General features: G+C 34.2%; 1 protein-coding gene and 1 non-coding gene across 3 annotated transcripts in view; one reads left to right on the plus strand and one right to left on the minus strand.

The window, feature by feature from the left end:
* Positions 1-24,531, plus strand: part of COL11A1 (collagen type XI alpha 1 chain) — a 237,181-nt gene that overhangs the window by 175,712 nt on the left and 36,938 nt on the right. For both annotated transcript variants that reach the window (XM_006162840.3, XM_006162841.3), the window contains exons 48-54: positions 1,398-1,451; positions 2,738-2,791; positions 8,754-8,807; positions 9,417-9,524; positions 9,833-9,886; positions 10,564-10,617; positions 12,141-12,194. In XM_006162840.3, coding sequence (XP_006162902.1) covers positions 1,398-1,451; positions 2,738-2,791; positions 8,754-8,807; positions 9,417-9,524; positions 9,833-9,886; positions 10,564-10,617; positions 12,141-12,194 — 432 coding nt within the window. The remainder of the gene's footprint in view (positions 1-1,397; positions 1,452-2,737; positions 2,792-8,753; positions 8,808-9,416; positions 9,525-9,832; positions 9,887-10,563; positions 10,618-12,140; positions 12,195-24,531) is intronic.
* On the minus strand, positions 3,483-3,589 carry LOC114004970 (U6 spliceosomal RNA). The gene has a single exon (XR_003546904.1). It is a non-coding gene; the product is annotated as a U6 spliceosomal RNA (small nuclear RNA).

Raw genomic sequence — 24,531 nt, forward strand, 5'->3', positions numbered from 1 at the left:
ACCTGGCATTCATTCATCCAAACCAATCTGCAATCATTTGGAGGTAACATTATATACATGTGTGACATTTAGTAGTTTGTAGATTGTCACTTTTTTTTTATTTTTATGTATATACTATTGAAGTGTGCGTTATCAACTGCTACCCTTTAGTTATTTGTAAGTCTTTAGCTCTGAACTTTGACATGAAGCAGGTAAGGAATAGATAGTCACACAGGATTTGTTAATACAGAAGCAAAAAAAAAAAATTCTTCAAAACAAATTCTTAATTTAATAAGCAATTCTGTATTAATTAGGATGATGTGGCTTATTATTATTTGCACTTATTGGTTCTGGCTTTCTATTCTGAGTCTGTAGCCAAAAGTTTGAAATATATATAACTGTTTATGAATTACTACCTTAGATAAGGAGATAATTAGCCAAGGGCATTGAAATCTATAATGAAATATGAGTGTATTTCTTAATTAGTTTTTCCCATTAACATTGCATAGGCTTTTACTTTCTTCATGTACATGTTTTTATATTTTTCATTTGTATGCTAGATTTTTATCCTCCTTAGGAAACATACCCAAATCTCTTGTATTATTCAAAATTATTTTCATAATCAATAAACCTAAATACAAGGAATGCATAATAAACATCACTAACCCAAGTAACTGATTAATACTTCCAAGCAGCATCAGGTACACAGCAATTTCCTTTCTGGATATGGTTGTCGTGGTTCTCTGAATCACTGATACACCCTCCCTGACCTTATGGTAATAGGTGATAGCAGCAAAGTTTTTCAACCATGGCTTTAGAATAAACTGAGGCCTTTAAAAACTATTAATGTCCTGGTACTTACTAGGGATGGTTTTGAACACAACCTCGAGACAGGATATTCTCGCTATCAGGATTTTATAAAATCTTCCCAAGGTAGTTTTAATGCTTAGCTAGGAAAGAAAAACCTTTGTTTTAGGAATATAGCTATATAGCTCTTTCCAATTCTAGTGTGTAAAATATAAGAATTGACACAAGAAACTAAAAATGCATATAAGCAAAAAATATAAATACTTTTATTGAGTTAATGGATTCTATCTTATGCTTCCTTTTTATTCTGGCATGACATATTTCTAGTTGTATTATTAATTCATTGTACCAGACAGTAGAAGTAGTCTTTCTTGGCCTATTTTCTAATTAAGCTGTTTTTCTGAAGTCTTAATTTTACCATAGCTATGTGTAAAGAATCATTTGCTGTCACAATATTGTGTCTGTCAAGAGTGACTTACAGCCTTGATATGCTTTAATATGATTTTACAGGCCTAAGCTTCTTTTAGTTTTCCTAATAATGAGACAAAAAAAAAATGTGAGAAATGTATTTTGATTTGGTTCTTATAAACTTCATCATTCATCTCTTACAGGGTCCACCTGGTCCTCCAGGCCCAAGAGGCCCTCAAGGTCCCAATGGAGCTGATGTAAGAACTATGAAATATGTTCATTATTTTGGAGTTACATTGACATCAGTATTATTTCTTTGCAGATGTTTTTCTGAAATACAGTAGAGATAATTTGCACTGTTTAATTTTCAAAATTACTTAAGAACTCAAGTACCATCTTTTTACCCCATTGTATTATGCTGGGAAAGAAACAGGCTTTATAGGGAGTAAGGCACCAGAATTATAAAATAGGTGCAAAGGTCACATTCAATATATGTTTATTGATGAGTGAGAAATGTTAGTGATATTGTTTATGAGATGTCACCTTGTTCAGATCAACATACTTAGACTGTGCCTTGCATATAGCTATTCAATAAATAGTTGCTCAATTGTTTCAACTTGAACCCTTCTCTCTGGCTGTGACTGGAGGAGATGGTGTGTAATCAGCTTTGACTGTGCTAGTCTCCATCTGTACTCCAGGCCTCCTTTACGCAGATGTCTATCATCAGTGGCCATTATCTAGAAGCTTTGCATTTTGTATTGTCAATTAATTGTGTCAGAGCAATATGTGCATTTTAAGTGCACATAACCATGTAAAATGTTTCCACTCAGTTATATAGAGGATATTCCTCAAGCTTAAAAACTTTCCAATTATATATTAGCATTTTGAAATGTAATGCCATAATTATCTTATTGTTACTATTAATGCATTTATGGCTTTGATGATATCTGTCCTGGTTTTACCTTTTTACCATGAAGAAATGTATGCTTTCCCCATTCTTCTGCATCACCTATCTGGCTCTTTTTTTATGTCTACTTTTAATTCTGGCAGGCCAGATCTGAGTAAGGCAGTCGAGGAGCAGAGGAACTAAAAGAGCTTTTAGCTTTTAATTCCCCTGAGATAGTCCTTTAGCTCTTAAAAAATTTAAAGGATTAAAGATAAGTTATAGGGATTTTGGTTTTTGAGCAGATTATATCATTGTTAAGCAGAGTCATAATTTTGATCCACTACAAAATCATCTTGTAAAACTGCCCCTAACTGTGCTTTGGACAAAGCAGTTGAAGTTATGTCATGGCTTGACCTGAGATGGAGCCTTCTGCTTTATCTTCAAAGTTCTGTTGAATTTGAAAATCAATGTAATATATTAAATTCCTTTTATCCAGTAAATTTGACAACTTAGTAAAGGGCATTATTTTGTCCCATTTTCAAGTGACACAGGATGTTCTTGCCTACATTTCTCTTTAAGAATGACTAGGTGTATATTCATAAACTCGTTGTGTCATCACAAGAATCAGAGTAATGTCTTCTGTTTTCAATGCTTCAGGGACCACAAGGACCACCAGGATCTGTTGGCTCAGTTGGTGGTGTTGGAGAAAAGGTAGGGAACTTCAGAGATTCACAGTGTGACACAGAATGAACCAAGGACTTTTGCTAATACTGGATAACATTTTATGTGCCTCTGTTAATAATTATGGTCCCAAGTGTTTTATATATTGTTATGACTCAACACTTGGTCTACCTGAATAGTTACAGAACTTAAAACACTATTGAGATGTAATGTTTTGGATTGCTAGGTATTACACTGAATGGTGTGAAAAGATTATTTCCTGTAATTAAAGCAACAATCTCATGATAATGGCATTATTGTTATTTGCATGTGTAAGATAGGATATTTTCAGGCTTAGAGAATTTTCATTACTAATGCTATGACCTGTCTATGGCACTTTTCAAAATAGTTGGCATGTCCTATAACATCTGGGCTCAGAATAGCTTTCTTTTCTTGTGAACATGATTTTATTTAAAAATTATCATCATCCTTTTATGAAAATGTCAGAATGACTCATTGATTCCTTATTTATGCGTTCGTATTCATTTCTGAAGAGAATTTTCAAAATATTATTTGTTTTATTTTAAAAATAAATTATTTACCAGTTTTGAGAAAAGAATTATTAAATTCCATCTTGTATCATATGATACAGTGGAAACAATTTCCTGAATATGCTAGTTATTAAAGAATATCGGTGGTATAGAATTATACCAATTTTTTATTTTGTTATTTTTTTTATTTAAAAAATATGGAACGCTTCACGAATTTGCGTGTCATCCTTGTGCAGGGGCCATGCTAATCTTCTCTGTATTGTTCCAATTTTAGTATATGTGCTGCCTAAGCGAGCACTAGAATTATACCAATCTTAAAAATAATTCTGATTTTTGGTCTCCAGTCTTTTTGACATATTTTATTTTGTGCTTAAATCCATTTATTTAATTAAAGGATTTAACCTTCAGGAAAGAAAATAGTAAGATTAGAATGTTATTTTGATTTTTACTTATGCTCAGTATTCACATTCTAGTATTTTGATTAAAAATTAATACTATATGATTAACTATTCAAAATAGTTCATTACTATTTTCTAATAAAATTGGAAAATTTTAACGTTATCTAATTTTTACTACAAAAACAGGCTATTTTTTTAATTGAACATTTCATGTGTGTGTGTGTGTGTGTGTTGAAAATGTTCGGATGGTTTAGGTAAGAATTGAAAGAACATTTTTTGTTCAGTTCAGCTATCCCAGCAAGCACAGCATAGGAGAGCACTGTCTCTGATGATGTCATTGTATTAGACCAATGATGTCACCCTCACAGGATTCTGCATCATCCTCCCTTGGTTCCAATGCTAATTAGTTTTGAGAACTGCTCAGTAGTTTTTCTGGCCTTTTAATTTTTTACTTTTTTCCTAAAGAGTTGGAAGCCAAGGGAAGTTTTACATACTTCCATTGCTTCCTTTCTGCTTTTTCTCTCCTGTGTTACTCTTTAAGATATACATGGATTCCAGATGTTTGGAGTTTTGAGGAACTCCCTTTCACGTTATTTCTACATAGTAACACTTTACCAACATATACCTCTTATGAGAATGATTCAGTAAATCAGGTTGATGAGTTACTTTTACATTTAAAGTGAGCCTTATTTGAGGGACCAGCAGTTGGCATGATGTCTATGTCGCTGGACTCCCATATAGTCGACCATGGTTCGAGTCCCAGACCTGGTGGCTTAGACTCATGCTGGGCATGTGTACATTTGTGTCCAAGATACCAAGATACCAAAGACACACAGAGAATGGAGGAGAAGGGATTGTGGTGTTGCCATCCCCCTGGGGGGATGATTTCTCGCTCTCTGTCTCTCTGTCTCTCTGGCAAGCACACACCCTATAGCAGAAATCTCTCCCCAAAGATAAATAAATAAATAAATAGTAAAGTGAGCCTTATTTGAAGTTTGGCATTTTGGGGCCAGCAGGTGGAGTGGTGGGCAAGGGGGTGCTGGATTTCCAGATGGCAGATGGTGGTTCGAGTCCTGGACCTGACAGCTTGCTTTCCCACTTTTCCTCTCTCTCTCTTTCTCTCTCTGTCCCTCTCTGATCAAATTGAAATAAATCAATAAAGTTAAATAAAAATAATTATCCTAAAAGATGGATTTTTAACTACTCTATTAATTTTTTTTCCTATGGGACAGAACAGTCCAGGAATAGAATTCTAAACTTATTTATGTAGAATTTGGAATAATATAATTTGCTGTAAGTTACAGGACTCTGACATTACTTACTCTCATTGAATGCATCACTGTTTTTATTTTTGAAAAAGTATTCCCAGTCACCAGCAATTTATTTATATATATACATATATAAGTTTTACATATAATTATATATGTATATATCATCCTTTAAACCTACTTCATTATTTTTTATGTAGTGTATATTTGCTATGGGTGGTATTTGTACTATAGTAATTTCCTCAAACAAGGAAATACATCAGTACATTTTCTTAAGATACATATTTTACATGGGCACATGAAATAATTTGTTCCTTCAGAAAGAAGCTCTGCTTAAACAAGTGTGTGATAGATCACGGTAAAATGGTTAGAATGCCAACTTCATAACTAGTACTTCTTTATATATGTGTGAATTGTCCCATAATTTATATCAATTCTTTTTTTAAAGAGATTTTTGCTATAGGGCACATGTGCTCACCAGAGAGACAGACAGACAGAAAGAAAGACAGAAAGCAAGAAATCACCCCTCCAGGAAGATGGCCTCGCAGTCCCTTCTCTTCCGTTCTCCTCTTGGGATTTGGGGCCTGCATGCACACACGCCCAGAGTGAGTTTTAAGCTGCCAAATCTGGAACTTGAACTGCAGTCGACCATACGGGAGTCCAGTAATGCAGCCATTACACCCTCTGCTGGTCCCTGAATTGCTATTCTTTAGAATGAGTATCATGTAGCCTCATTCATATTAGAAATATAGGTTTAATGTATATACTATAAATAGTTTCAAATATTTAATTATTATGTATAATTTTGCATATTTCCTTTCAAAATCTTTGAACTGAGATGGTTTTAGATAATATTAGTTTCTGCTTTGTTTTTTCTTAAACTATAAACTTCTGGAGACTCTGTAATAACTATTTCCATTAATTTGTAAGAATTACTTATTTAATTTTATTTATTCATTCATTTATTTTAATTTGACCAGAGAAAGACACAGAGAGAGAGAAAGAGAGAGGGAAAGTGAGAAAGCCAGCCACCAGTTCCTAGACTCGAACTGTGGTCGATCATGTGGGAGTGTCCAGCACCTTAACCACCATGCCACCTGCTGGCCCCTCCACTTTTTTTTTTAAGTAGAGGAAGTAAATGTCTAAGAGTTGAGTTTAAATAATTTCTAACATTTAGGTATATTTAGGATAGTGGTTATGGCTGCTGTATCCCACATGGCATACTACAAAATTCAAGTCCTAGACCCAAAGGCTTCAGAAACATGCTGGGCATGTGAGCAAGTGTGCCCTAAATCCCAGAAGGAGGGAGAAATGAAAAAGGGATTGCGGAGTGGCAATTCCACATGGAAGGATGCCTTCTCACTTTCCCTCTCTCTGTCTCTCTTTGACAAGTTTATATGTCCTCTGGAAAATTTGTAAATAAAAATGAAGAATGAACTTATAGCTACAAAATATCTTCATTTTAAGAACAGTATATTAAGGACTAGCAGATGGCATAATGGTTATGTTACTGGACTCCAATGTAGTTAACAGCAGTTCAAGTCCCAGACCCAGTGCCTTAAAACTCATGCTGGGTGCATGTATGTGTGCATGCCCAAAATCCCGAGAGGAGAATGGAGAAGAAGGGATTGTGGCATTATTATAATATATAATCAGGTTATTTTAATATGTAATGCCCCCTGAGGAGTGATTTCTCACTTTCTGTCTCTCTGTCACTCTGGCAAGCGTGTGCAAAAATCTCTTAAAAAAATGAAAAAATAGTATATTAATACTCAACTTTTAGTTGACAAGGATAAAAAGGAATAAAATGAAAAGAGGGTTAAGAAAAAACTACTATTACTCCCCAAGTTCTAACTTTCTATGATACCACCACAGGCAAATATAGTAGTTAAGAAAACATGTTATACATTCTCAATAGGCATTTTGTATTTCTAAATATAAAAATTATGTATATTCCCTATACTTAGCATAGACATTTTATAGTTGATTTCATAGCAAACTACTTATTTCATTTCAAAGATTTGACTATATAAGGTCATGGAAGTATTACTTATAGATCATCTCCTCATACTAAAATAGCTGAATGAGCTTTTCTAAACAATGTAAATATCTTACTTGTAAAATTTATCCAAAATACTAGAAATACTTGTCATTTATCTTGGAATAGGAAATAATTTATCCGTGATAATATCGCTAATGCATTTCTGGAAAGCACTTGATACTTTCCACCCTCATGGGAATAATTTAAGAAATTAAATATGTGTGTATTCTCAGAGTAAGAACCTATGTATGCAAAATAGTCTTTGCTTTGGAATTATGTTTATATTTAATGTGATACATTCCAAATCAGTTTAGGAACAGGGAGTTGTGATAATAATACTGAAAACACCAGAGTTAAAAGTGAAAAGAAATTCAAGGTTCACAGTTTTTTCAACTGACAAAAACAATTTCTGCTTGAGAATTGCTAAGCTCATTAATTTAAAAGTTGCTAGTACCACTGACTTTGAGTGGAAACATGGTACATGATATACTACATTACTTCTCTTAAATGATTACTTGAACAAGATGTTATATATTTATGCATTCCTAAGACTTCCATTGCTAAAACCACTAGGAGATTTATTAGTCTGGCAATGTAGAAAATAGCCATCTATAGCTAACGAGAGAGATTGAAAGGCTATCAGTATTTAAAAAGCAATTGTGCCAGAGGAAGCATGCACTCTCTGGAGAGAGACTGGAAGAGGGAAAGCAAGACAGCATGCCCCCGTGAGGAATGGTCAAACCGCGATCCCTTCTTTTCCATCTCTCTCTGCTTTCAGGATTTGGGACACACGTGTACACGTGCCTGGTGTATTTTCAAGCCTCTGGGTTCAGAACTGGAATGGCATTGCAGGCCATGTGGGATCTAGCCACCTTTACCACTAGACCAGGGGCTGGCCCTTAGGATATCAAGCTTATAACATATATATATTATATATACACACACACACACACACACACACACACACACACACATACATATATATGTACTCTCAAATGGAACAGTTTAATTAGTATTTACATATTTGTGTATATCTCATAATTATAGCCTTCTCTCTTTGTTCTTTAGATCTCTAGTAAACATATTGTATGGGATTATCAATGTACTTCTAAATTAGTTGCTGATTTAGTATGGTACAGAGAGAATAAATTCATATTTTAATAAAATACTATTTGTAATGTTTTTAATCAATACCCTTGATTGTAACATGACTATTACTTATTACAGATGCATAATTTTTTAAAGAAAGAGCGAGTGTCTGTTACGATGGTTTGGATGGTTTGGTGGTAACAGGGGTTAAGGCACTAGGTTTTTTTTTTAATAATTATTTATTTTATTTTATTTATTCATTCATTTATTTTTTAGTTTGAGCAGAGAGAGACAGAGGGTGAGAATGAGAGAGAGAGAGGAAGTGAGAAAGCAAGCCACCAGATTCAGGACTTGAACCCTGGTCGGCCATGTGGGAGTGTCCAGCGCCTTAACCACCATGCCACCTGCTGGTCCCAAGGCACTAGGTTTTATATTAAATAACTGATGAGAATTGTAGCATTTAATGTATCTTGTGTCTACTCACCTATGTGATGTGAGTATTGAAAGGTCAGTAGAACCATTTTATTTCTCTCTTATTACAGTGTCTCAATGTCTTTTAAACAATACAATGAAGGCTATTCTGAATAGTATGGTCATAATTGGAAGCAGTTTTATAAATGTGAAACATTTTGTCTGTGTTACACGTGTTTCTTCTTGTCTTTGTAGGGTGAACCTGGAGAAGCAGGAAACCCTGGGCCTCCTGGGGAAGCAGGCTCAGGTGTAAGTGCTGTCCTGTTGTCGATACAGGGAGTTAATGGTTTGGGGATTACTTTTAGAGCATTTTGAATTTATAACATTACTACTGCTACCTGTGACTCGGATTTTTGCTCTCCTTTACCAATACATTATAAATAATCACAAATCCAGAGCACTATTGTTGAATAACTTTGCATGTCCTCTAAATATTTTGATTCACTTTACAAACTGAAAAAAAAAAGGGAGGTCACATTTGCAGAAATGACATTAATGACATTAATCTGTAAACTGTTTCCTGTGTACATTCTCTTTGATGAACTTGTCCATAAAAGAGGCAGGTGAAAAACCTTACTGTGTCAAATAAACAGGCATTTGTGTTAGGGTTGTTTTATTCTAACATAGATCAGTATAAGCCAGAAGTGGATTTGCCCTCCAGGAAACGTTTAGCAGCATCTGGAGACTTTTCTGGATGTCATGCTTGGAGCAGTGGTAGCTGCTGGCATCTGTTAGTAAAGGCCAGGGTAATTTTTGAGTCTGACCAATGCACAGGGTAGGCCCCTCAGGGCCAAGAATCATCTGACTCAAACTTTCTTAAAGCTTATATAGTAACTGTTATATTTCTGTCTTTTGTAGGGTCCCAAAGGAGAAAGAGGAGAGAAAGGAGAAGCTGGCCCACCTGGTGCTGCTGGACCTCCCGGTGTTAAGGGACCACCAGGAGATGATGGTCCTAAGGGTAACCCGGTACGGGAGTTTGGTCCCCTTCAAAGTGGCACTTGTGTCAAGCTTCATACATGGAGCTTTTCTTAGAAAGATTAAATATTAGACTCTGTTTCATAGTTGGTGAAACTGACTTTATTCATAAACATTCTTAAATGATTTCATTTTTAGAACTTTTCTAGCAGGAAAAAAGAAATATTTTCAGCAAATTTTTTTCATGATGTTAACCTCTTAAATATCAGTATATCATAATGTTATAACACAATAGTTTTTTTTAATTTCTTTTCCTTCTTTCTTTCTTTTTCCTTTTTATAACCAAAATATTATTCTAGGGTCCTGTTGGTTTTCCTGGAGATCCTGGTCCTCCTGGGGAACCTGGCCCTGCAGTAAGTATTATGGAAAAATAAAAATGTTTTTGGTAGGAATGTCCCCAATAGCTATATTCTCAATTACTTAAGTGGATTCCTAAAAGAGAAAAAAAAAAAAAAAAGCAAACATCAATAATAATTGCAACCACAAAAAAAATTGGTATAGTTGGAAACCATTAGACCTGCTTCATGATTTTGCTATTTATTTGCATTAATTTTGCAGCATTGGTTGGCTTGTACAAACAAATTAACTGAGTAGTAGCATCATTACTACCTTCCAAGCTATGTGACCTCTGTTTTTTCAGAGGCAAGTGACTCTGGGTATTAGTATACCAGTACTCTTCCTTGTTAGGATGCATAAACCTATATGCATATAATGAAAATCATATTTCACACTGCACCATGTCGGTTTAAGGTGAAATATTGCACTTTCCTTGTGTACTCATTATACCTTCTTTCTTCCTTATTTGAAAAAGTGTACTGTATTTGAAATTTGAAATCGTAGAAATTTCACAAACCCTTAAGGAGTGGCAATCACAATATGTGAACAAAGAAACTAATAAGATACAATAACTTTGTCTCTCTAATAATTTATCTCAAAAACATTAAGATAGTCTATCATAGCATTTTTCCCCCTGCTGAAAATGAGTTAATTGTGAGAGGTATCTAGACTCATTATCTATTGTCCATTTTAGGGTCAAGATGGAGTTGGTGGTGATAAGGGTGAAGATGGAGATCCTGGTCAGCCGGTAAGTAAGGACAATATCTTTGTAATCTCTGCCTAGTCTTGGACATTGTAAAGAAATAATCAGAAGTATTAGCAGATGGTGTAATGCTTATGTCGCTGGACTCCTACATAGTTGACCATGGTTCGATTTAAAACTCACACTGGTGCATGTGCATGCATACCCAAGATCCTGAGAGGAGAATGGAAGAGAAGGGATTGTGGCATGCCATCCCCCTTGGGGGTTGATTTCTTGCTCTCTGTCTATCTGTATCTCTCTGTGTCTCTGGCAAGCACACGCACCCTATAGCAACAATCTCGCTCAATAAAAGAAAGAATCAGAAATGATTAGCCTTTCAAAGGCACAATTCTTGTGTGTGTACATTTTCATAAAAAAAATCAAAAAATGTGAATTCCAGTTTAAAGCCATTCATACATTTCTTACTTGATGTAAATTAAGAATGTAAATATAGTCCTTATAATAAAAACTATAGTTATAGCATACTAATGATTTTGTCATACCATATCAAAAAACAATTATCTATCCATCTGTGCTAAATAAAAAAAAATTAAATATCAATAAGACTAAAAGGGAAAAAGCCATTCATTAGCTTATTATTAGCAGACATTTTTTTTAAACCTAAATTAAATGAACATAAGTAAAGCCTTTATTTATTAGCTGGGGAGTAAAAGGGAGAGTGCTTGTCACAAATGATTCTTTAGGGAGGAAGTAAGGGAAGGCAGTAACTTAAGTTGGGGCCAAAGACTTCACTGCAATTCTGTCTCCAGACAGAGTACCCCAAGGATAGCTGCAGTCAGAGATGGAGGCTTATTCTGTGTGGGTAAGATATGTGGGTCAATTCCCAGTATATTGTATACACCTTGGCTTAAAAATGCTGGTGAAATAAATACAAGAAGGAATTTAGAGGTAATAGAATTATGATTTCACAAATTTATATGAGTAGAATTATTAACTATATGACTCCAATAATTAATATGTCTATGGGACGATTTCTAAATATAAATGAGCACTTTTTAAAAGAATGCAGTTTTACGTAGAGGGAATTTGATTCACTTACTTCTAGCTGTGAAGAAGTTTTCCAGATGAAACTTCCAACTCCATCTATAGATACCTAGAGTAAGTTCAGGTTATCTGAAATAGAGCTGAGGTTTTTCTAGGAAAGAAACATGTGTCAAAATTCAGAAAGATATGAGACCAGCAGTTAGCATAATGGCTATGTCGCTGGACTCTCACGTAGTCAACTGCGGTTTGAGTCCCGGACCCGGTGGCATAAACACGTCTGCATGCGTGCCCAAGATCCCAAGAGGAGAATGTAGGAGAAGGGATTGTGGCGTGGCCATCCCCCTTGAGGGGTGATTTCTCACTTTCTATCTCTCTGTCTGGCGAGCACACGTGCCCTATAGCAAAAAACTCTTCAAAAAAAAAAAATTCAGAAAGATGGTTTATTTCTGTACAAATTTTTAAAAACTTATGTGAGTCATAAAATAATACCTATTTTTTAAAAAGGTATTTTTCATATTTTGTAGGGTCCTCCTGGTCCATCTGGTGAGGCTGGCCCACCAGGTCCTCCTGGGAAAAGAGTAAGTATCTTTAAGTCTTTATTTGAAACATCCACTAATTATCACCGTGTTTATAAATGTATATGTTACACACAAGCTGTAGGAAGAATGTTAGAATGATGAAAAATAGATCTTAAGGGATCATCATCTAATATTTCAAAATTCCCAAACAGGACATATTGTAACCATTTCATTATCACAATAAAACTGAGAAAAACAACTCCCACTTATGGATTTTTCTACTTCCTCGCACTTAGGTCTCCCCTCTGTACAAGTGTAATAGATAGCTATCAAAGACCCCAGAGGTACCCTGGACATAGACTGCATGGGGAAGAGATGTCTAGGTCCAATACTAACTACAAGCACCGTAGAAACCGAAATGCAATATTAATAGAATGAGCTCAGGGATCAGTGTACAATGTGAGAGTCCTCCCACTGTCAGACTTCCCTGACTCAGAAACAAGATTTCAGTGAAATACTACAGTAAATACAAATGAAAAGGTATTGCTCAGCATATTGGCTGCAGTAGCCCCAAGGGATTTACTTTACTCCCCTGTTCTTACTGTGTGCTATTATGAAGCAACAGTCGCTGTAGACCCGCTCCTTGCAGCGCCCAGAGCATTTACCATAATCTTCTGTTCCTCTCCTTCTGTCCACTTTTCAATCTATCTAGGAACAAAATGTAAAATATGTTTCTTAGTTTGACTCCTTCTATAGTTATCCAAAGTATCAGAGCAATCGAGGCCACTACAGTATTCTAGCTTTATTTTAGGAGGATTTTTTTTATCCTATTTTATTTATTATCATTATTTTATATTACATTCAATCACATATATCTTTTTTTATTTTTTTTTTTTGAGAGAGATTTTCGCTATAGGGCGCGTGCGCTCGCCAAACAGACAGAGAGAGAAATAGAGACAGAAAGCGAGAAATCACCCCCCAGGGGGGATGGTCATGCCGCAATCCCTTCTCCTCCATTCTCCTCCCGGGATCTTGGGCACGCACGCACACGCGCCCGGCGTGAGTTTTAAGCCACCGGGTCCGGGACGTGAACCGCGGTCGACTATGTAGGAGTCCAGTGACATAGCCATTACGCTAACTGCTGGTTCCCTCAATCACATATATCTTTACAGTGCATTACATTTCGTTTTCCAGCACGATTACCACGCATATCAGTCAGGACAAAGACATTACTATCCACATCATCATCAAATAGATTTCATCATTTTTCTCAGATTATTATTATTATTTATTGTCATTATTTTGTAAACATTCATTCACTATATATCATTTGACTCGTAAAAAGAATTTACCCAGCTTGAAATACTTCTCAGACCAGTGCAGTTGAGAATACCATACATGTTATCATCAACAGGTAATAAACCATTTCTGTGTCCCACTAATGTCATACCTCTCTATTTATTCTCTTGCTATTCTTCTCTATACTCTTCCTTTCTCCCCCCATTCCACACTGTCTTCATCATCCATTACTATTTTCATTGCTTTTATGCCCTCCAATATTTCGATTTTTCCTTTAATTTTTTATTTCAATTTCTTTTATACATTCAATCACATGTTACTTAGCTTGCAAAGTGACATTGTGACATGTGTACATTTCTCACCTGTCCTGTGAACAATACTATAAAGTTATCTTCAATAAATAATGAGGAGAAAACTAGAAAGGCAAGTCATTTTAGGAGGATTTGTGAAACTGAATGTCCTCATTGATGCAAAGAATGTGAATGGATATATATTTATCTCTCAGCAGTACATACTAAAGTCAAAACAAGTAAACATTTCTCTTTGCCAGGAATAAATACATTTTATAGTAAATATTTTCTCTGAATACAGCTTAATCTTCATTAACTAAGTGCAGCTTTACCTTATTTCTTATTAGTATTGCTAGTATTGTCTACAATTCTAAAACATGGTCTTGGTATAAATAAATTCATCCCACAACAACCACTGGGTTATGATTCTTAAAAAAGTAATTACAAAAGTGTAACAAGCATGACTTTTGATATTTGTTGCTTCTTTCTGCTTGCAGCCTGACTTCCAGATGGCTAGGTATATACTGTATTCTTTCAGACCTTTTAGAAGATCAATGATATAAAATTTATTTGAGAATGGGGTGAAATTCTACTTGAGAAAATATGAGATCATTTTTTTTTTCCTCTGAGCTTGAAATGATGGGATGCTCCATAAGGTAGTGGTTAACAGGACAACGAAGTCATAGCACCTGCCTTTAATGCGGTTCTACCACTTATGACCTGCATTACCTTGGGTGAATTACTTCTCTTCTCTACTTCTCAGGGTACCTACCATGTAACGTTGGAATGAACATAAGATAACTCTCTCAGAATGTAATTCTCTTTATAGAGTTTGAGATCAATTGTTTCTTTAGTCACACACTGTGGGCCATGTGAATTATTCATTTAAAAAAAAACCCGAAGTTTTGTAATTTTTTTAAAAAGTAAATGAATCAAAACAATTTACTAGAAAGTAGACGTTTTTTCTTTTTCAAATGATACATAGGAATAAAAAAATATGTCACACACGCCTTGTGAATTAATAATATTCCCTCAAACTTAGACATATAAATTTATAATCGCATAGGAAAAGAAAAGTCAAATTTAGAAACTATTAAGCTATTATGTGAAACTGAGTATTTTAGTGCAATAGCCAATGTTGACATTATTGGTACTATTAAAAAATTCTAAAAAATTTTATTTTGAATATTTAGTAATTTTTAAATCTAGCTAATATAATGTAACAAACTTCATTATAAGAGATTTTAAAAATATATCGAACACTTGAGAATGGGTAGTAATCAACAATTATAATTTTAGTGTATAACTCAGACTTGTAGAAAGAAGTCTAGTCAATTCTAGAATCGAGAAACTCCCATAGAAAAGTCAGCAGATGACATGGTGGTTGAGCACACTGGACCCACATGACTGACCGTAGCTCAAGTCCTGGACCTGGTGGCTTGTTTTCTCGCTTTCCCTCTCTCTCTCACTCTGTCCCTCTCTGTTCAAATTTAAATAAGTAAATAAATAAACTTAAATACAAATATTTTTTTTTAAAAAAAAAAAGAAAAGTCAGCTCATATACATAGAGTTAGATTATACCTTTGTACTATAACACCTGGGCAAGTTAGTACAGTAAAAATCTTTCTTATTTTTATTCTTTTTTCAATTTACAGAGGGTATGCGCACTCCCCAGAGAGAGAAAGAAAGAGAGGCAGAGAAAGAGAAGAGAAAGGAGAAAGTCCTCTGGGGCATGGTCACTCTGCTTTCCCACTTCTTCCATCTCTTCATCCTGTCAGGATCTTGGACACATAACCAGATGCACTTGGCATTTTCCCCAAGCTGCTGGGTCTAGGACTCCAACATGGTTGGCCATATGGGATCAGGCTTACCCAACCACAAGGCAATAGGACTGGCCCATTCTGATTTTTTTTAAGTTATTTTATGTCTTTCATGAGAGAGAACACATGAGAGAGTTCACGTATGTACACATTCAAGATAGAGTGGAAGAGACAAAGAGAAAGAGAGAGACTGAGAGAGAGAGATTGACAGGCACTCCTGACAGGATCTCATCATCTGTGTTGCCCTCTCCTCATCCCTTCAGTCAGTGAGGATCTTGACTGCATGTTCTCAGTGTCTTTCAGGTTGATCTGGGGTTTGAACTCATGGTCAACCATGTGACTCCAGCATTACCTGCACCACCAAGGCTTGGCCTTTCTTTGTGTTTTTACTCATTTACATCTAATTTGAACCTCTGCATTTACTAATTAGATAAGATATAACATAAGAATATTTAATTCCTAATTCTTAATTATTTTCTTTTAATAAGAATAAGGAACATAGTATACATTCATAGAATTTTAACTATTTGTTGCTTCAAAAACACAAAGCAAGATGGTATCAGTAGCACAGTGTTGAACTGTGGTACATTAAAAGCCAGATCCCATGTGACCTATTACAGTTCAAACCATGGACCTGGTGACTTGAAAACACATAGGTACCCCCTATCTCTCTCTATTAACAAAAAAATCAACTCAAAATGGATCAAAGATCTAAATACAAAGCCTCAAACTATAAAACTACTGGTGAACACACAGGAAAAACTCTTGGAGACCTTGGACTAGGCAAAGACTTAAAAAAAAAAGACCACCAAAGAATAGGTAATAGTCCCAAAAATAGGCAAGTGAGACTACATTAAACTTAAAAGCTTCTATACAGCAAAAGAAACAATAATTAAAGAGACAACGCTCGGAGTGCATCTCATTTGCCCGTCTTTTAACTGGATTATTTTTTGTGGATAAGCTGCTTGAGGTACATTTGTTCTTTAGATTTAAATACAATCAGAAAATAGAAAACTCATGTTATTCCTTATGTTGACAAGAGTTCTTTTTAAATTTTTTTTGTCTTGAGAGATTTTTGCTATAGGGTGTGTGCACTCACCAGAGAGACAGAGAGACAGAAAGTGAGAAATAGCCCTCCAGGGGAGATGGCCATGCCACAATCCTCTCACATCCATTCTCCCCTTAGGATTTTAGGCATAGACACACACATGCCCGACATGAATTTTAAACTGCCAGATCTGGGGCTTGAACCACAGTCAGCTATATGAGAGTCCAGCAATGTAACTATTATGCCATCTGATCATCCCAAGCTGACAGTATTTCTAACTAGACTATCTGATCAACTCTCTTTGAAAGGGGGTTACAAAGGAATAGAAAAATCATGGAAAAATAAAGTATGTTTAAATGCATCAATGTGATGGGTAGAAAATAAGGAATGAAGATAATATATTTACAAAGTCATAATTGAATTTGTAAGGTGATATTATTAAAGAGAAAGCCAAGAAAATATCAAGAGAATATATATTTATATATAAAATACATATATTTATATATAACCTTCATTTGTAACAAATTGAACTTTGGACGTTGCACATAAATAGAATTCAAATACACTCTAGAATAAATTGTGCTGAGTTTTTCTATATGGGAAATATGAAATTGACCTTACTACTCTCCAGCTGTAAAATTCAATTCCAGTTGGATCGTACTCATAATAGTGAAAGGAAAACTTTGAGATATTTTAGAAAAAGTTATTAAAGATAAAATTTATTTAAATTCCTGTCATAAATTCTGATCTCATATCTTTTACTTGGAATGAAAATAGCAATGTGTCATATATATTACAGTTCAAACTTTATGTTTACTGAAACATATTGAAAAGACATTGAAAATGAAATGTCAAATTAAGAGAAAAATCTTTCTAACATGAAATTTGCAGAGAATAATTTTCTGAAATAACTACTCAAGAAGAAAAATAAAACAACTCAAAAAATCAGCAAAAGGCATCAAAAAGCATTTGACACAAATTTCCCATGATGCATGAAAAATTGCTCATAAAAATCAAGGAAATATGTGCTAAAAAATCACATTACATATCATCTCATGGACATCAAATGACAGAAATTATTCTGACAAGCCAAGTGTTACAAAGATACAAAAACAATGGGGACTATTGTACAAAACTGTTATTTGTCAAATGATTCAACTGTTTTATGCTACCTAGTTGGATTTAACATGAACTTTTCCAATGATCTGGTAATTCTAAGTACATATCCTAAATTGTGTCTTTCATGTGTTTGCCAGGAGATATGTATAAGAATACTCCTATTATTCTGGAGATATATTAATACACTGAGATATATTAAATTCCCCCAAACCTAATATTATGGATATGTATGTGTGTGTGTATGTGTTTGTATATATATAAACACAAACACTTCTATATACATATACATTTGTATATGTACACAAACATTCTGTTGAATAAAATGTTGAACTGGAGAGGATTATATATTACATGATTTTATTTTCATAATATGTAAAAACAAATTTAAAGACATGTTTAGACTTCAGACATTAAGTGGTAAAAATGATGAAGAAAGGTAAGGTGTAATAAGTAACAAAAATTTTAAATGATGGTTCCAAGTGGCCTGTGGAATGTTCCTAAGTTACTGATAATGCACTGTGTTATATTATTATGAGCCTAAGATATTGAGAGCCTAAGATAATAAAATACTGAGTCATTCCCTATTTGTTTTTCATTAATATTGTTAGGATCTACTTTAATAGAGCTCTCCCTTTTTAATTTTTCATTTTTTTAAAAATCTCATTAAAAATGTGGGAAAATCTTTTATCCTCTTATTTGAAATAACAGTATATATGGATAAGATGGAAAATTTAGTATATTTTAGTCACTTTGTAAACAAAATTAGAAGACTTTATATCCATGAATTATTAATGATGGGGAATTGTGATGATTATGCATTGCTCACAAGGCTGTTTTTGATATAGTAGAAAAATCAACCATAGGTCAGCCCAATTGAGCAATAATATGCAGGTTTTCCTCTTTTCAAATGTGGCATCATTAAATTTGACCTGAAAGCTATTTAATAAAATGTGTTACATTGTTCCCTATATTAGATTTAGCTAAACTGGTGTGCTTAATTGGCTTCATTTGTTTTACATAATAATCTATTTTCTTCAATAGAGTAAAATATATTTCATTGATGTGAAAAAGCATTGTAATGTCAACAACCTTATTACTAAGACTATAATTTGGTTTGATTTAACACAAGCAAATAATGCTTGTACTTTTTTAAATTGCATGCAACTAAATTAGTTAATTTAGTCAAAACCTCCACCTTGACCTAAGCACATAAGTGGTTATATCCACCCTCCCTTCCAAAACAGGCATACAATATTTACTGAATCCTCCACAACCTGTAAACTATCTTCAGTCTTCATATCTTAACATCATACCTTAGTATCAACACAAAGTAGTCCAAAATGTAGTTGCATTAGAACCAGTAGACCTGGTTTCAAATACTTGTTTGGTATAATAAAAATGTTATGTGGGCAAATTCACTTCTTTGAGTCTCAGTTTTATCATTTGTAAAGTAGATATAATAGCTAATTTTCAATGCTCAAATGAGTACTAAATTAAAATAATAAAACGTGGACAGCAGATGGTGTGGTGGTCAAGACACTAGACTCCTACACTGAGTCCCAGACCTGGGGCTTGAAACTCATGCCAGGTTCAGGTGCTGGTACTCCAAGTCCGGAAAGGAGTATGGAGAAGAGTTTGTGGTGAGGCCATCCCCATAGGGGGTGATTTCTTACTTTCTCTCTGTCTCTTTTTGCATCTCTGATGAGTGCATGCACCATAGAGCAAAAAGTTCACTTAAAAAATTTATATTTAAGTATGAAGCCTTCTGCCTGTATTTATGGGAACACAAATCCGGGATGCTATTATGAACACTGAATACGGTTTTCAAACATGGCATTGTTCACAAATTAAGTCTATTAAGTCTATTATTAAATAAAATACAAAGTAAACGTAAGATTAAGATAAAATTTTAGAGTTTTTCAGTCATGTAAATGAAAAGAAAGTTTATCAGTAATAAAAAGTTAATAACTTAATAGTAGACTTAATTTTGGTCATTGTTAAATTTTGCTTTATTAGAGTTTTGTAATGATCAATACTCAATACTTTTGTATGTGTGACAAACATACAAAAGTCTATAAAATATTAATTAACTACATTTAAAAAATATGGTACATAGTATCAACACAAAGTAGTCCAAAATGTAGTTGCATTAGAACCAGTAGACCTGGTTTCAAATACTTGTTTGGTATAATAAAAATGTTATGTGGGCAAATTCACTTCTTTGAGTCTCAGTTTTATCATTTGTAAAGTAGATATAATAGCTAATTTTCAATGCTCAAATGAGTACTAAATTAAAATAATAAAACGTGGACAGCAGATGGTGTGGTGGTCAAGACACTAGACTCCTACACTGAGTCCCAGACCTGGGGCTTGAAACTCATGCCAGGTTCAGGTGCTGGTACTCCAAGTCCGGAAAGGAGTATGGAGAAGAGTTTGTGGTGAGGCCATCCCCATAGGGGGTGATTTCTTACTTTCTCTCTGTCTCTTTTTGCATCTCTGATGAGTGCATGCACCATAGAGCAAAAAGTTCACTTAAAAAATTTATATTTAAGTATGAAGCCTTCTGCCTGTATTTATGGGAACACAAATCCGGGATGCTATTATGAACACTGAATACGGTTTTCAAACATGGCATTGTTCACAAATTAAGTCTATTAAGTCTATTATTAAATAAAATACAAAGTAAACGTAAGATTAAGATAAAATTTTAGAGTTTTTCAGTCATGTAAATGAAAAGAAAGTTTATCAGTAATAAAAAGTTAATAACTTAATAGTAGACTTAATTTTGGTCATTGTTAAATTTTGCTTTATTAGAGTTTTGTAATGATCAATACTCAATACTTTTGTATGTGTGACAAACATACAAAAGTCTATAAAATATTAATTAACTACATTTAAAAAATATGGTACATAGTTGTTCTGTTGAAATTTATACTTATTTATATTATCTATTCCTTGGTGCAAACTCGTGTAATTAGTATGCAAAAGGAATTTCCTGTAAGAACTATTGTCAAAAAAGGGAACATAAACACATCACAACTGCATTTAAAAAAAAAATAAGATAGATTAACCATACAGTAAAGATTTAGGAGCAGTTTGAGAGGTCATAATGTGATTAAACTGAGAATTAATTCACAAGGAAGTACTTGGGAGCTTCAGAGTACTGTACATATGTGAGGTCACTCTTTCATACACTGTACATATGTGAGGTCACTTTTCTATACACTGTATATGTGTGAGGTTACCCAGTGAACACAAAACCCCTGTCCTACAGAGGTATAGTGAAGAGCGAATACTGTCTCCCAGACTTTAGGTTCAGTCAGCAAGCGGCAATGTCTGATACAGTAGTCATTTTAATACCACCTTTGTGAAATTAGCAAATATATTCCTTTGTAATAATTGCAATATCTGATTTACAGGCTTATGTTTGGTGGAATGCAGAATTGCCTTGCAATCTGTTTGCCTTTAGTCAATCTAGAACATATAGTTTTAAGTTAGCATTGTACATAATTTTTAGAAATTACCATTTATCTTATCCCTAGTGTTCCCACATCAGAGGGAACAGAAAAGTAGACCAACAATTTTGTTATAACATTTCGTGGCGGAAGTAGCGATGACTAGAAATTTTTTCTAAAGTATTACCACTTTATTCTGTGAGTGAATCTTCCAAGTGAATGATAATAAAACTTCCTAATAGAATATTGATCAAAATGTTGTGAGTGGCAGTGATACTGAGAAACAACATTCTAATGGTTATTGAACAAGTAGAAAATTAAGTTGTAATTTGTAGTACATGTACCTTCTGTCATGCATTTGTAATACTTGAGAATGAATGTATGTTTTCTTGAGGCACTAGAAGGTTGTGCAGCTTGTCTCAGTAAGCAGTGGAATTTTAATACTCAAGTTATCATTATAGCTGCTTCTGTACTGTTTTATTGAAAAACAGAGAGCTGAAAAAATAATTTACATATTATGACCTGGAAATGCACAAATGAAATAGAATTTAAAATGATCTAGCTCATGTCATGAAAGGAAAAATCACAATAAAAATTTAAAATAACTGATATTATTAATTGATGAGAAAAAAGAAACTTTAACTTATTCTACACATGCACACACACACACACACACACACACACACACACATACATACACAAAAGCACATATACCATATAGTTATATATAACATATCTATACATATATACTGCATGTATATAAATATATGCACATAGTAGATATGTGTATACTGTTAAGTCAAATCGAGGTGTTTCTTTTCAAAAACCTTTGAAGTTTTTCTACATTATATAAACGAATAGGTTTAAAAAATTCTAAGAGTAAAATAGATAATAAATTCTTTTAAAATTTCTCTTTGGTAGAAAATTATGCCTGCTAAGGTCATTAAGAAAACAGAGTCTGTATTTAAATTGGGAATCATTTCAGATTACACACCTGTCTTAAAGATTTAGCATTCAAGAAGGATATTAAAGGGACAGAAGCAAAATATTTAAGGTACCACAAAAATGGAAAATTATCTGTTGATGATAATGTGTATGATAATATCTTTAGCCAGACAGTGTATTCATGCTGGGAAAATTCATTTTGCATGCTCTAATGATAGGCTATGACTGAACATATAAAAAAAAAAACCAGAATTTTAAAAAGTGGCAAATATTCTGAAAATTCTTGATTTAAATATATTTAAATCTATTTCTTGGACATTCTCAATGTTAGTGTTCTTTAATACTGCTTGGGAAAATTTTTTCAATTTTTTAATGTGGAAAATGAGAACACATGTTCATTTAATACTTTTGAAAATGCTTACCCAAATATCTAATATCTTACTAAATTTGTCATAGCTTATTTTGCTAATATTAAAAAAGTCAGGACTCCCCTAAAAGTCCCTGCTTTTCTCTGATTTTTCTCTTTCCCCCTCAACTCTTAAGCCATCACACAATCACGTACCATGATATCTCGCCCTTGTCACCAACAAGAATGCAGACTCTTAGCTAATTGTCTGGCTGAGCTACTAGCAGTTTTCTTCAGGAGTGCCCTCTACCCCATCCTTGAGTCCTTGTGCAACATGTGATGGGCATAGGCAAAGTGTTAGGAAACACTCCTAGCTCATCTACCCCGACTATACGATTCAGATAAATATCAGCTTTCAAGGAAAGCTTTCCCTATAGTCAAACTGGAGCAATGTCCCTATTTTATATACCTACCTAACCTGAGTATATTTTACAAGGTACTCTATTTTTAAATTTTTATATCTACCTTTGTAACAAAAGTTCATGAACTCCTTATGGTTTCCATTTTATTTCCTGTTTGTGTTTTCCATGCATAGCCCATTTCTCCAACATAAGGAATGTTAAATTTTTGTGACATGAGTAGAATGGATAACCTAAAAACATTGTAAACCATAAATAGCGGGAAGAGGATACTATGAGATACTTTATTTGGACTGTATTTCTCCTTAGTAGGAAAATCTGTTGTTACAGTGACCATCGGTGGAGATTTAACTGGAGCCTGGTTTACGCTGTCCTGTTTTTATGAGGCATTTTCCTATCAGAACCTCATTGCTTCCTGAAAGTACAGCCAGTAGCTCAATAGATTAAGTTGTCCTTTTTATGCAAACATGAGAAATAAACGACTAAAGCAAGAATTTGCCTTTAGGCATCATTTTAATGGATTTGTGCCGCTATAAAAGAATACCACAGACTGGGTTATTTGTAATAAACAGATACAAATTGACTCCTGGGTCAAGAAACAAGGAAGTCCAAGATCAAGCGGCCAGCATGTCCTGGGGTCTTTCTTGCTACAACATGCCCTGATGGAAGGAAAAAGAAAAGGTGGAAGGGCACAGAGAAGGCTCGGAAGCAGCAGATGGAAGTTGTGGCCTCAAACCCCTTTACACAGTCTCAATGCATTCATGAGGGTAGAGCCCTCATAACTTAAATACCTCCCATGAGGCCCAACCCTGACACCATCCCCTGGGGATTAAGTTTCCAGCACATGCTTTTGGGGCTGCATTCAAACCACAGCTGCTTTATAAGGTCCTCTCCCACTCCGCAAAGGAATCTTCCCACTCTCCTAGAAAAAGTTTGTTGTCTGCTCTCTTCATAGTTTTTCTTAAAACAACAAAATATTTCTCCAGGTGGAAAATAATAGGAAATACGTTAAAATGGGGAAAATGAGAAAGAAAAAAAAAAAAAAAAAAACAGAACAAATTCACTGAAAAAGGCTTTTCACCTCAACAGATATATTTATTCACAGAGGGAGGAAATCCTTTGAGAATGAAGTGACCCTTTATCTTAATCACACTTTTATAAAACTGTCTTATAGTTTAGTAGTGTGAAAATTCTCTAGGCTCTTCAAACTCAGATTTCCTCTTATTCCTTGGAGGAAAGGTGATATGTTTTGCTCTGTTTTTAGACAGTGGATCTATTGCTTTTCCTAAAGCCAGATACTGAAAAATCTACTTTATTTTAAAATGTGTATAAATGCAATCTAATTTGAAGACAAAGTACATGATGCTTAGGGAAGGAATGTAAATTGAGTTACAAAAAAAAAGTTTCAGGAAGAAAATATATCTATTCAATGGCTGCAGTAGGATATGTAGCCCCAGCTAGGTGCTACTTTATAGGATGCGTAAAGTTAGACTTGTGTTCATGGAAATGTGTGTGTCACCTGTGTTTGCTATGAGGGTATTTGGATTGATTACGGTCTTTGATGATTCAATAAAATGTGGGGAGAAAACAGTATAAAAAGCAAACATAGATACCAGAGACAGTGTGGGAGGAGAGTGGGAGATGGCAGAGGGAAAG

The sequence above is a fragment of the Tupaia chinensis genome, unplaced genomic scaffold (assembly GCF_000334495.1).
Source record: "Tupaia chinensis unplaced genomic scaffold, TupChi_1.0 Scaffold140874_1, whole genome shotgun sequence".
In the NCBI taxonomy this organism is placed as follows: domain Eukaryota; kingdom Metazoa; phylum Chordata; class Mammalia; order Scandentia; family Tupaiidae; genus Tupaia; species Tupaia belangeri.